At 31.1% G+C, this 14218-nt stretch overlaps 1 protein-coding gene across 14 annotated transcripts in view; it reads right to left on the bottom strand.

Annotated features, from left to right (window-relative positions):
* Positions 1-14218, bottom strand: part of Cdh18 (cadherin 18) — a 924665-nt gene that overhangs the window by 20781 nt on the left and 889666 nt on the right. For all 14 annotated transcript variants that reach the window (XM_087189262.1, XM_087189255.1, XM_087189253.1 and 11 more), the window contains one exon: positions 5658-5775. In XM_087189262.1, the coding sequence (XP_087045388.1) occupies positions 5658-5775 (118 nt within the window). The remainder of the gene's footprint in view (positions 1-5657; positions 5776-14218) is intronic.

Consider the following 14218-nt stretch of genomic DNA (forward strand, 5'->3'; position numbering starts at 1 on the left):
TGGTTAGTCTATCAAAGGAGAACTGTGGCTGTCAGCCCAAGCATTGCGTGCACAGACTGCTCACTGCTTTTCCTTTCTTTTGAATGAATGTATATGCTTTGGTAAGATTGCTGCTTCCTTACACAGATCATTAGCTCCATTCATGTTGCTTTTTCTACTTACATGTCAGAGTAGGCAATAAAACTAGATCCAAAATAAGGAAACTTTGTAATAAACAAGATGCAACATTTGATAAGACATTCATTTTGCAATGTTCACATTAATTAGCAAATTCCAAATTGAGGGGGGTATAAGATATATGGCAGGGGAGTTCTGATGAGGAGGGGTGAGATCTGAAAATGCATGGATAGACTATGGTTTTAAACTTGGTTACCTAGCCACTTAGGTCTAACTTTTAGATAGCAGAATCTCATTAGGCTACAGATGAGGGCAGATTCAATCTGTTGGTGTAAAGAAATTAGCTACCTTGTTGATTCTAGGCATCTAAACTGATAAAGTATCCTTTCTCAGATATGAGTTTAGTACACGCTCATTAATGCATAATCATTAATGCATAATTATTAATGCATAAGAATTAGGTTGGTGGTTCACAATAGCTCCTAGTAGGAATTAGTTCAGTGATGTATCAGGGAAGTAAAAGGTTGTGTTTGAGATTTGATCATCATTACATCCTAGGACATTAGTCTGTATAATGGATGAATGCTCAAAGTAGACAATGCTCCTGATTCAAAAACAAAGGATTTTTTTAACTGATTCACAGGAAGCAGTATAAACTCTCATTCATACTAGTGTCCTAAGACTTCACGGTGAAACAGTGATGTGGAAGAGCACAGCTAAGGAAATTCAAGTTTGGAAATCTTGGGTGCTTCATCAGCAATGTCCAAGCACATGCTCAAAATGTATTCCAAATAGAGGCATCATGCTCATTAAACTCCTCAGGAAATAAATACGCCCATTATTCCTACACCGAATGCTATATTTTCCCAAACTGGTTTGCTATCCAAACATTTTTGAAGAGATTGCCTAGAACGGAAAGGACGTTAACGTCTCTGCGCATAAGATAGAAAGGCAGGCAGCAGTTCCACGGAGCCTGTCTTTACACACAAGCATCTCCACTGGGTGGATTTAAAGATGTGAAGAAGTTCTGGTATCATTGTTCAAAGAAGAGAAACTCCTCTAGAATCTTTAAGTATTACACCACAATTTTGATACTCTTGCCGATTCATAATCCAACATCTATATAGTAACTAAGAAACCCTCAGAAATTTTATTATTTCAATAGTTAGTTTCCTTATAGTCCATTGCATCTATGGTTAAATTTTTTAAAATTTTATTTATTTATTTATTTTACTTAAATTCTTTTATTGGCACGTTTTAGGTATACAATACTTTTACATTTATCTTTGGGTGCTTGTACCTGTACATGATGTATCTTGGCTCTTATTTTTTTCCCTTTTACCTGTGTATGATTAAAAATTTGAAAAGGAAATTTAGGGCCAGGGATTTAGCATGGTGACACTGTTCCTGCCTCGCAAGCACAAAGTCCTGAGTTCGATTCCCTGCACCAAGGAAATTGTCTAAGAAACTGGGAAAGTGATGACAGCTTGTGTCTCCCTCCAATTTTTAATTGATATTTCCTTTTTTATAGCTATGTTTCTATCATGAATTTGGTTCTGTGATCGATCTCACTTTCATATTCTTCCTCAACGTACAGTCTTTAGATTTGCTCAACTGTCTACCAAAAACTTTTAGCCATTGTCCTGTTAAACTCCACACATCTTTCCTTCATCTGCCTCAATCTGTCTCTCTAAGAAACAGTTTTAACTGTTTACTAATTCTATATTCCGAGGATAGAAACGTATCTTATTTGCCTGAATTGCATACCAAAATTATATTTGTACCATATTTTGTTCTCTTTTTTTGCAGTGCTGCATTTGGACCCAGAGCCGCACACATGGTAGACAAGCACTTTATCACTGATATGCACCCTCAGTTCTTTATACTTTTTATTTTAATTTTGAGGCAAGCTCTCTCTACATTGCCCAAGCCAGCCTTGAACTTGCACCCCCTCCTACCTTAGCCTCTAGAGTAGCTGGGATGACAGGTGTAAGCAACCCTCATGGCTTTTGTACCATTTTAACAAGTGATTGTTCTGTCACAGGAGATGTCTTTGAGAGCAAGAAATAGACCTTGATTACACTCATGAAGAGATCATCACTAATCAAAGAAACTGACATAAGCAGTGCTTAAATTCACACTAGTTGAATGAATGAGTGAATTTCTATTTTGTGCTAGGCCACCTACTAAACTTATTTTAACTATTCTAATCACATGGAAATTAAAATATTGCTAATTAAACTTTATACCTGTTATCAGTCACATTTCTTGAGATGTCTTTTGAAAATATAAGACATTATACGTACAAATTTTATTATCCACTTATTCTCAATTCTTGTTTCTTCTTCTCATGTCTAACCATAATCTGAATTTTATGTGTTCCATTTTCAACCATATATTTCAATTTTATCAATATATACTTCATTATAGTTTCTACATATATAAAATTATAGTTTTATAATAACATATGATTTATATATACATGCATATACAATGAAATATATAATGTCTGCATATACATCAATATCCAATTAATTTCTAGATATTAATTTCTAGAATTAATTTATACAGTTCTGGATGTTTTTCTACATATAGAAATATTACAGTCATATTTTGGTAAAATTTTTTTCAATTGCTTTCATACAATTTTGTTTATTTTTATTGTTGTCTCAGTTTATATAATGAACACCTTGAACTTTTTGAAAAGATGTTAAAAGTTTTTTTTAATATTAAGAACATAAAATATTTATGTTAGAGAATTTTTCTCTTCATTTATATATTTTTATTACTGAGTGAACTTATTTTATGAAATTCATTCATTCACAAACCTTTAAATTTTTTATCTTTAGACTTATCATACACAACAGTGTGCTTTATTTTCCACTTGTTTTTTGAGAAATCTCTATGCTCATTCTTTGCCATAGAGCACTTTGGAATAGTCCATTGAGGTCATGGCTTTCTTATGATGTGTTTCATCTTAGAGGCTGTATCCTCTGCCCTCTGTGTCCATGAATATGCACTTCTATGCAAACAGTGGCCTCAGAAAAATAATGGTTTTAATTTTTTCTTCTAAATTTCTTTCTGCATGTTTTGGGGGCATGTAAATACATACTAACTCATAAAATACAATATCCAAGCATCCTGAGTCCAGTAGTCCTGGATTTTTAATTTCACCTCATAATTATTATCCATAGTTGCCTTGTCTGTGGGCCACAGCCCATCTGAGTCTAATACTTTCATATATCAGTCATTCTTCAAAGGCTATCCAGTTGGAATTTCTAATTATGATTAATGGATGTAAAAATTGAGGCTCAGGAAGTTAAAGCGTCTTTTACAGCACAACCATGATTTATGCTCAAACACATTTTCAGCTGTGCGCTACATCCACTTTTTAAGATTTGCTGTTTTTTCTACTCGAGATAGGTTTGTTATTCATAATTTCTTCAGCTCTAAAAATTTGCAAAATATGGCTAGAAACATACTTAAACATGTTTAACACTGTATAACTCTCCATTGGCTTCTCACATTTGAAAAGCTTCAGCTGATTTAAAACTTCATTGTTTGAAAAATTTAAATGCTGAAAATGTACACATATATCCTTTTAAAGTGCCTATGTATTTTGAGGGGAACAGTTTAAATGTAAATTCCAACAGTGATATTTGATCATATCATTGAATTAAGTTATATTTAATAAAATTATTAACTGAGTTCATAAATTCTATATTCAATAATGTTATGGAAAGGACTTTGATAGTAATGTGGCTTTCAACAGCAATACAATTATACCCTGTTTTCTTAAAGTATTTTCAGAGTCATAACTATGCAGTTTAAATAGCTTAAACTTAATACAAATTTAAGTATGAATTTAAATTTTCACTGCAATGTCATCAAATTAAAAAATTTTAAATGTAAAGTAAAAACTTTGTTAGAATAAAAGGCAATACAAGTGAAATATAACTTCACATAATTTCATCCTACTAAGAAGGTTAAATGCTACTCCAAATCAGAATACTGTTTGAAATGTAGAAAAAAGGGGAACTGATTTTTTGTTTGAGTTCCTTTGTTTGAGAAAGCTCCTCACCATGTAGCTCAGCTGGCATGGAGCTCAGTAAACCTGGTGGTCCTTGGACTTGTGATCTTCACGCTTCTACCATCAGAGTGCTATGATTACAGGTGTGCACCACCTTGCCAAGCTAATTTTTGTTTAATGTTTCATATATAGATTTATACTTAATATACAATGTACACCAAAAAATGTGTTCACACCATCAGCTCGCCATCCAGTACATGTCTGGAAGGTAATGGTCAACACTATGAGCATCTCTTGTAATTGTAGAGGACAAAGGTAACTTGTCCTAATCTCATGATGTCTCAATAAACTTATACAAATATACACATTTTTATTTTCCTAATATATACATCTTTTGAGAGACTCCATATTTGTATTTTAAGATGGAATGTTCAAAGGTAAGTAAATGTGGAAGTCATTTGAATGGAATTTGTCATTTATAAGCACATGTATGACTACACATTCTACTAAGCAGAGCAGACAGTAGTGCTACTTAAAATGGGAGTGACAACTAAGTTTTGAATGTTCATAATGACCAAGTCTGCCTGCATACACCTTTAGTATCCTTGTTGTGGTCATTTAAGGGTACCTAGGGAAAATGGGAAAAGTACTTTTTAGTATTTGTATAGAATCATAATTAAATGACTATGCCAAAATATATGTGCCTTAGTTTCCCACATAATAATCAGAAGCAAGTGTTAAATCTCACATAATAACATATTCAGATAAATAAGCTGAAAGTTTGGAGGAGAAAGCTGATGCTAATTAGAAAATTGCATATATTTGTTTTCTACTTTCCTTTAGGATAAAAAAATGACTTCTAAACCTTGAGGGGCCTGTCAAACATAGCATCTAAATAATGTTGAACATTCCATTGTTACTAAGTTTTGGGGTTGTTATTTCCCCTCTGAAATATATATATAGTTAAACCAAAAGAGTTTTAAAAACTCCCATATTACTCTGTAATTGTGCATAAGTTTCTACAATACTTTGGGAAATGTTCACTATAACAACAGGAAATATAATTTGTACAGCATATCTTGATAGCTTTGCTAATACAAGATGATTTCAAACATTGCATTTCCGTTCATAACTGTCTCTAGGATATATTTTTCATTTTTTCCTTATTTAAATATTTTTTTACCTTCTACCATTTGCAGCAGCTCTTATAAACATGTTTGTCAGCTAAGATTTCTCTTGAAATTTGCCAAAAGCATATTACATGTACATTTCTCATTTAAAGGAGTGCTTGTGAATAAATTCAATGAATATTATTTGTGCATATGGCTCCATTTTAAATACAAGCTCTTCACAGATCATAACACATTAACATCAAACTGACTTGAATGCTGATTTGCAAGCTGTTTGTAGGTTATAAGAAAAAAGCTAAACTAACCAGCTTATTCATTGTCAAGTCATAGCAGAAAACACATAAATCGAAAAAAATATATATATATATATTCATGTTCACCTTCATTGTCCTTAAGGGTGAAGTTTGGGTTCATTGGAAGGCGTTCATCAAGAAAGAAGTTAAACCTTGGTCCATTGGCAAAATCATCTTTATCAGTGGCAGTGATGGTATGAATAACCTAAAGAAAAGACATACTAAATAGTGAATTTAACTTGACTTATTCCTTTTATTTTAATTATAACATATCATCTTAATTATCAAAATAAAAGAATTTTTAAAAATTCATTTTCCAACTCAAATATTTAAAGCTGAACTCATTGAAGTACCTGGAAACTTGTTCTCCATCTGATTTTAGGGAAAACATGGTACAACTTGTAAGTGCTTACATTTCACATTCTCTTGATGACAAAATTTAAAAAAAATATCACTCACAGAAGGTTGGGACCAGTTAGTCGCAAGATTTTGTACAATTATCAGTTTGGGGAGAACATTAACTATTGTTCGCACAAATACAAATATCCCAGTGTTGATGCAGAAGAGCTTTGCAGTATAACTTGTTTTCTGTCAGTAAATATAAAAACAGCGGAGCTTACAATTTTGTTCAGTGTTCCCAGAGGCCTTTGAGATTATGATCCAAATTTTATTGGCAAGGAACCTGACTCCTACAAAGATTGTGATCTGCCTGAAATCTCTGACAGAGTGGCAGAGCCAAAGCCAGAACATACTGAATAATCTCTAGTGGTGAAGAGAAAGCAATTCTAAAATATGTATGTAGTAAAATAATTTAGGCTAAGTATATTTGGTGGCAATAGAACACAAATTCTTTATTTTCCTATGAGTTAAGTTATAAATCACTGTTGTAATTACCAACCAGTATTAATTTCACTTCACTGTGATTATCATATTCAAGCATACCTGATCACTTCTTCCTAATCTTCTTACTCCCTGGATTCTGCTCCTGCCCCTCTAACACTCTTCTTACTACATAGAAAGCCAGCTTCATTTATGTCTTGTCTCCTCCTACTCTTCTCCATCTCTAGTAGTCATTATTTCTCCCATAGTTCCTCAAGATTGATTTATTTCTTCAATAATTTAATAAGGACATGCGCTACTTGTCTTTCTGTTTCTGGTTTATTTCATTCCACGTAACATTCTCCAGTTCCATCTATGTTGCTGCAAGGGAAAACATTTCTTTGTCATAGCCAGATGGTGCTACACTGTGTAAATACACCAAATTGTCTTCCTTCAGTTATCCTTTGAAAGGCCTCTAAGTTGATCCCATATTTTGACTATTGTAAATAATGCTGCAATAAGCATAGAGGTGATGCATCTTTTTGATATATAGACTTCTTCTCCTTTTAGCGTATACTCAGTAGTGGAATTGATTGATCATATGGTAGTTCTATTTTTAGTTTTTGGGGAATATCCATACTATTTACCATAACTTCTCTAATAACATTTTTAACCAGAGGGAAGACAAATTCTAATAGATATGGCCACTATACCCTTAAAAAGATCCAAACAAATAAACAAAATTATATTTTCCTCTTAATAATTACTATCCTAAATATTTAAGTGGTCTCTTTGCAGTCTTCCCTTTGAAAAACTAAGAATAAAGAAAAAGAAAAGAAAGTCATAAAATAGTATTTTAGGTTTTTCTGAAATATAGTATGTTCATTGAAAAAGTGGTATATAATTAAGAAAATTTTAAGAAATTTTACTTCATTTAAATTTTTACAATGAGAACAATTCAATTAAGAGTATTGCAGTTAAAACCTAAATTCCTTTTTCTGCATACTGAGACCAATATTTAGTGGGGGAAGGGAGAAGAAATACAAGTATATTGAGAAGGAATGGTCAGGGGCAGTGAGAAAAAATCAAAAAATTAAACAAGCACAAACAGATAAATAAATGTTTTCATGAAGTGTTGGAGAAGAAAGCATTTCACAATTGAAAGTGGCCAACTTCCTCTGAAAATTCATAGGGCTAACTCCTAAACATCTTGCCTTCACTGATCAAAATTTATTTTGTCAGCAAGAGATTTTATGTATCCACCAACCCCAAATTTCCAGAGATGTTCCTATCATGCCTTTCTACCTTATTTCATTCTCTAATATCTATTTTTGAGGTAAAATTTTCATATTTCCTATTGTTTGTTTTCATATTTTTCCATGAGAGAGAAGTATAATGTGTCTCAGGGTAGATCTTTCTTCTCTTTTTTTGTCTTTTTACTCTGAGTAGGACAAGGCACTGTCAGACATTTCAAAGTAATCTGACCATTTTTTTCACGTGCATGAAAAACTTCAAATAGAGTTCAAAGTGCTTCCTCAGCTGAGAAATTTATGTTCTATGCATATCTGTTGCTTGAAAAACAACAGAAATAAAAACAAGGACAAATTTTCAAATTTGTTTTTGGTGTTAAATAAATATAAGTATTTAAGGAATGCATCACTACCTCATCCCCTGCAACCACATACACACACACATAAACTCACACAAAGTTACACATACACACATTCATACAGTTTTGCATACATACACAGAGTGATACATTTACCTCCCATTTTTGCCTTGCCTTCTTCCAAACATAAACAAATTTTACCTATATTCTTCATTCATTGTGATTTTCCAGTGTGCAGTGCAAGCTCACTTCCTATCCCAGAACACAATTTTGCAAAGACTGCTAGAGATCAAGTCATTTAGTTTCACTGATCTATTTTATGTTTCCAATTTTCACTTTGGTGGAATTATCATTTTTTCAATTTATTTCAAAGTTAGTTTTTAAGTAACTCTAATGCTTTTGTAATGTTTATAATGTGACCTTGTATTTGGAAAATTCTGTTGTAATTCATGTTGTGTTGTGATTATTGGTTTTCTGTACTTTGTACTGAAGAATGTTTTCCATTTTTATAAAGATTATTTCAAATACAATCTTAATAGGGAAATAACATGACAAATTCCTTTTTCTTAGTGAGAAAACTTTATCTCTGACGTGCAATATCAATTAATATATTTTGGTTAAATTCATTGTAACTCTTAAAATCAATGGTCATTCAAAGTGTTAAAGTTTTATTTTTGATATATCAAAAAAATGTTTCCAAAGAGCTAGAATGCTGGTCTACTTTTGTCCTGAATTTTAAGATATTCTCTTGTTCTTAGACGACATACTCAAATTTTCTGTTTTACAAATTACATTTCTCCTTTCATTAGAAAATAGGATTTTCATTCATTGTTTCTTCTAATTTTATTTAAAAGTATAAATGGAAAGTTAATATGTTTAATATTTTTAATTTAAATTTCTGGCAGATATATAGATAATTTTAAGTTCTCCATCATTAACATTTTCTACTTCATTTTCAGAGTTTTCATTTACATGTACTGTCCTGTTTCCTCATTTTTCAATTGCTTGCTAGGATAAAATTTATAACAGTTTTTCTTTTAGTTTCTCATTTCTTCCATTGTACTACATGCTCTCTATCATATATCCATGATCTAATTAAATCTTAAAATTTACCTTTTTTGGAAACATGCAGAGATTCACAAATTTAGGCTACTTTTCAAAAAGGAAAGGTGGGACTCAAATTGATAGTTGATATTTATAAATAATCACCAGGGATATTTGATGGCCTAGTGAAATAAACATATTTGATTTTTAAATTATATTTTCCGTGGTGTTTTACTTTTATAGTATTTTATTAGGGGGTCTGATAATTTTATTTTTTGTTTGTTTGTTTTTTTGTACTAGGGGTTGAACTCAGGACCTTGCACTTGTGAGTTAGGAGGTGGCACCACTGAGCTAAATCCCTGGGCCTATAGTATTTTATTAGGAAATAAAATATTAGTTTCATGAATTTAAATAAGTATTATGGTATTCTCTTTGGTAAATGAGATAACTTTAGAATTTTAATTAAAAAGAAATTTCTAAGGAAGATACGATATCTTGTTTAAATTAATCAGTTTCATTCATAATATAATCAATAAGATTAACATAAATTTAATTTACAATTATATCAAATTTTGTTATTTAAAATAGTTCAGGCTTTTCCAGGTTATGTAACCTGTATTGACCATATTAACTTCTCTGATACAAAGTTACATACTTAATAAAATTGTATGTGATGGGTCAGAGGTTGGTGTTTTATACTAAATTTTTTACTATAATGTTTTCTGAGTTCATTTCAAGTGGAAAATCAACAGAACAGAGAACTATATGAACATAAAAACACTCTATTACTGAAATTTTCTGGCTTAGCCATATATAAAATCTTTTGAATTCATTCTACTTAGGTACTTACTTCAAATTTCATGCATGTATGACTTTCTTTTTAATTTTTTAGGAAAGTCCTTAAAAGATACCTTTTTAAAACAAGGAAATGCATTTGCTCAGAGAACTATACTGTTGTAGTTTTCTTGGCTAGTTGGATTGATCTGAAGTCTGCTGTTAGATGTGGTTTAAATTTTCACAAGACTAATCTTGGTGCATAGCAACACACACACATGCACACACATGCGCGGACACACACGCACACATATGCACAGCATCTATAGTAGAAATATCTGCAAACCAAGAAAACAATTGTCATAGAAGGAGAACTGTTTTATACCTGGGCACTGTAAATGCATTTCGGAGAATTTATTTCAGAAATCATTGTCTAAATAATGTCTCCTATTCTAATTCCTATTCTAAGTCCAAACATATAAACTTCCCCCCAAATGCTATCAACATACCTCAAAAGAACCAAAGACTGTGAAGTTAAACAGAAAGAATCAGGTTATTTCACTCTGTAATTGTTGTAACCAAGCCTACATACATTTGTAATAATTTGTATAAATATAGACCCCACAAGGAATCCTTAAAGATGATTGTTGTGTCCTCCTTATAGTTAAAAAAAAATGTAGAGTTTGAAGCAAATGCTATAAGGTAGCATAATGATCTAATTGTCTTACAGTAGTCATAAAATCATACAACATGAAAGACAAAAACATGAATAAAATAGCTTAAAAAGAATAAATGCAACAACCAACGATGTAAAATATATTAATAAATTACTTCTTAGAGGTGCTAATTCTTGAGATAAATTTCTGAAAATTATTAGCACATCTATAAAAGAGATACAGACTTTTAAAAGGAAGTTTAACAATAGTTCCTGAAAATGTTATTCCATATAAATGATAAATGAGATCTAATCAAAAAATAAGCAGGTTCTCACAGATACAGATGTTGCAAAAATATAATAGCATTTAAGGCATAGATAATAAATTAACAAAGGAATTTCAGGTTAACCTAATCATAAGCCCATAAAATTTAGGCTTAGAAAATGTCCTCAAATTCCAACAATGGTCTTCATTTTAGAGGGGAAGAAAGTACTTGTCAATGTCACATAAAGTCACCATTTAGAAATGTTACCCAGCTTAAGCTGTCAATGCAGACAGCATAGCAGGAGATCTAGGCCAGCAACAACATTTTGAGGGCAAGCGTGTCCTCTGATAATAACTAAGCAATCTGTCACAGTCACAAGACCTGGACAATATGACACATCAATAAAATGGTAAAGTCACAGGCCTGAAAAGTGAACAACCATTTCACATTTGTAAACACCTTTTCAAGTGCACTGATAAAAAGTATAAACTGACAAGAACTAGGTCTGATTTGCTCAGGAATAGACCAGCAAGTATGGACTACACCATGGTACCAGAACACGGTTCATCCTCAAACATGGAAATGACCTTAGAATTTAAAATCGAATGTGTTTATTTACAAATGTTTTTTTAAAGTCTGTTGTCATTCAGATAATGCTGACAAATTTATGAGGCAAATATTAGCTTTTAATTGATACTTTATATCTCATATTTTGAATTTATCAATGTTTACAACACCAAGTTGTCAAAAGAAAAAGATTAATTGAAGGAAAGAGCCTAAACTTTAAAGGTTTCTATTTATAAGCATAATTACATCTTTACAAGGGCAAGATTTATTCCTGATGGTCTTATTTTCTAACGTACTATTAGGTGGTATGTTGTTTAAAGTTCATTGTTCTATTGTCAGAATGAAGAAATATATCTTTATACAGACAATGTACTCAGAAAATGTTAATTTCATTCCAAATTCACGCCAGTATACAGTAGCATTCTCACTGATGTTATTGATGCTATTGTTATTAATAATGGATGATGAACTTTCTCAAATTCTTTGGACTTCCCAATTAAGAAAAAAATTGATTTTTTTCATTTTAATGGGGTTTTTTGGCTTTATTTGGTTTGTAAATGTTTTACTTGTGATATATGCATCCCTAGTCACAGGTAGAAATTAGTTTATTTACAAAATTTTGATAATAAAATTGTTTTCATTATACCTGAGTAGAAAAATAAATGGCCTCTTTTCTGAACAGCTTGAAAACTTTTCAATTTTATTTTCCATATATTTATTGAAATTCACTTGGAGATGAGGATGTACATGTGGGATGAATTTCCTTTATATATTTTATACATTTAATAAGTAAAGGACTAATCATTCTTTGACTTTGTTACAGCTTTGATAAATTTTACTTTTAAAATCTAACTAAAATTCAGTTATTATTATGTGTATTTTAATGTTCTAGCAGCTATTGAAGTCTGTGTGTGTCTATTTTCCTTTTATTTTCTCACTATTTTTATCTACTCTCATTTCTTATCAAGAATTTCATTGTCTTTTCAAATAACTGATTCTGGGTTTTTAAATATTTTCTTTTGGCTCATTTATGTTTCACTGATTTCTACTCATAAGTTGTTCTTTTCTTCTATTTCATTTGTATTAAACTGTGCTTTTTCAAAGTTTTTTTAAATGAGTGCTTGTGCTTTAAATGTGGTTTATTCTCCCTGTTTTATGCATTCACAATAAGAACACTTTCTTTAATAAAGGTTTATGGGTTTTTTGGAAGCTTTTTAACTGATTGATTAACTGATTTTTTTTTGATTAACTGATTTTTAATTGTAATACATAATATATATATTTTCTTCATCCCTTTCCTATCCCCTCCTTTCATGTATTAACCCCCTTACCACTTACAAAAGATCTATCTACCTATTTCTTATTACCCGTCTTTCATTATGCTCTTCATTTATAGATTTATAGTTTGTTTTTCTCACTAAGAGGAACCATGTGGTATTTTAGCTTGTGTGTCTTACTTATTTCACTTAATATTATGGTTTCAAGATGAATCAATCTTCCTACAAATAACTCAGGTATCCTTCTTAATGGCAGGGTTATATTCCATTGTCTATAGATACCACATATTCTTTATCCGTTTATCTGTTGATGGACATATAGGCCTCTTCCAAGACTTAGCTATTATGAAATGTGTCACTATAAACATGGGTATGTATATATCACTGTAATATGGTGTCTTTGTCTCTTTTGGGAAGATACCTAGTAGGGGGATGGCTGAGTCAAATGGAATTTCTACTTTTAGTTATTTGAGGAGTCTCAATATTGACTTGCATTATCGTTGTATTAGATTACATTCCCATCAACACTCTAAAGGGTACTTTTCTGCCCAAAGCCTTACCAGGATTTCTTATTATAGGATTTTTTGAGAGTAGCCATAATTTCTAGAAAAAGGTGGAATTTCAGTGTTTTTTCAATTTGCTTTTCCCTATTGCCCAGAGATGCTGAAAATTTTTTTCATGCATCCATTGATCATTTGTATTTTGGAGAAGTGTTTATTTATTTCACTAGCCACTTTTTTGATTGGTTTATTTTAATTGGGATTTGATATTCTGTATTTGCATTATCATCCTGTGCACAATTTTTTAATTAATTTTCGTTTCAATGTCTTCATTGAGGCAGGTGTATTCATTCATTTACAAAAGATTCTTTTCTCTTGGAGTAATTTTTGAATTATGTGACTATATTTTATTACAATAAAACATAATAAGGCTTATTCTTTCCAAATGTTTAGAACTTGCATTGTGGGCCAACACATAGCAAATTTTTGTCAACATTTTGTGCAAATTTAAAAAAATATATAAACTTGGTGTATTTTTCAATCAGTAAAATTTTATAATTATGGTGTTCAATTTTCCAATAGCCTTACTAAAATTCCATGTGAGTATTCTAACAATTACTGAGACAAGCATGTAAAACTCAATAATAATTCAATAATAGATTTGTCTATTTCTTTTATATTCTTTTTCTCATATGCTTTTGGGATTTCAATAATAAATATTAAACTATATGCTGTATATGTATATGATGCTATTTTTGCATTCTTCTTTTATTTTCATGTTGCAGCATGGATTTTAAATCTGATCTGTTTTCATCATCATTTATTCTCTCTTAGCTTATGTCAATCAGCTATTATTATCAAGATTGCACATATCGTTTTCAATTACTATATTTTCATAAATCTAAATTTTTAACATTTTTCTCTTTATTCATATTTTATAGTGTACAACTAGCTATATTTCAAGCTATCACAAATACTTGAGCTTCAGATAATATTACACAGAAAACTAACCAGATCATACCCAAGTAAGGCGAATGCCTAACTAGCCAGTCAGCAGATTTCTGTTTTGTCTGTGTGTGATTTATGAACTCCTGCTGCTCACACAGCTCAGAAGAGTTCTCTGAACCTCTTGTGGTT

The sequence above is a fragment of the Heterocephalus glaber genome, unplaced genomic scaffold, assembly GCF_053883595.1.
Source record: "Heterocephalus glaber isolate CG9 unplaced genomic scaffold, H.glaber_assembly_v1.0 deba00001538, whole genome shotgun sequence".
Classification (NCBI taxonomy): domain Eukaryota; kingdom Metazoa; phylum Chordata; class Mammalia; order Rodentia; family Bathyergidae; genus Heterocephalus; species Heterocephalus glaber.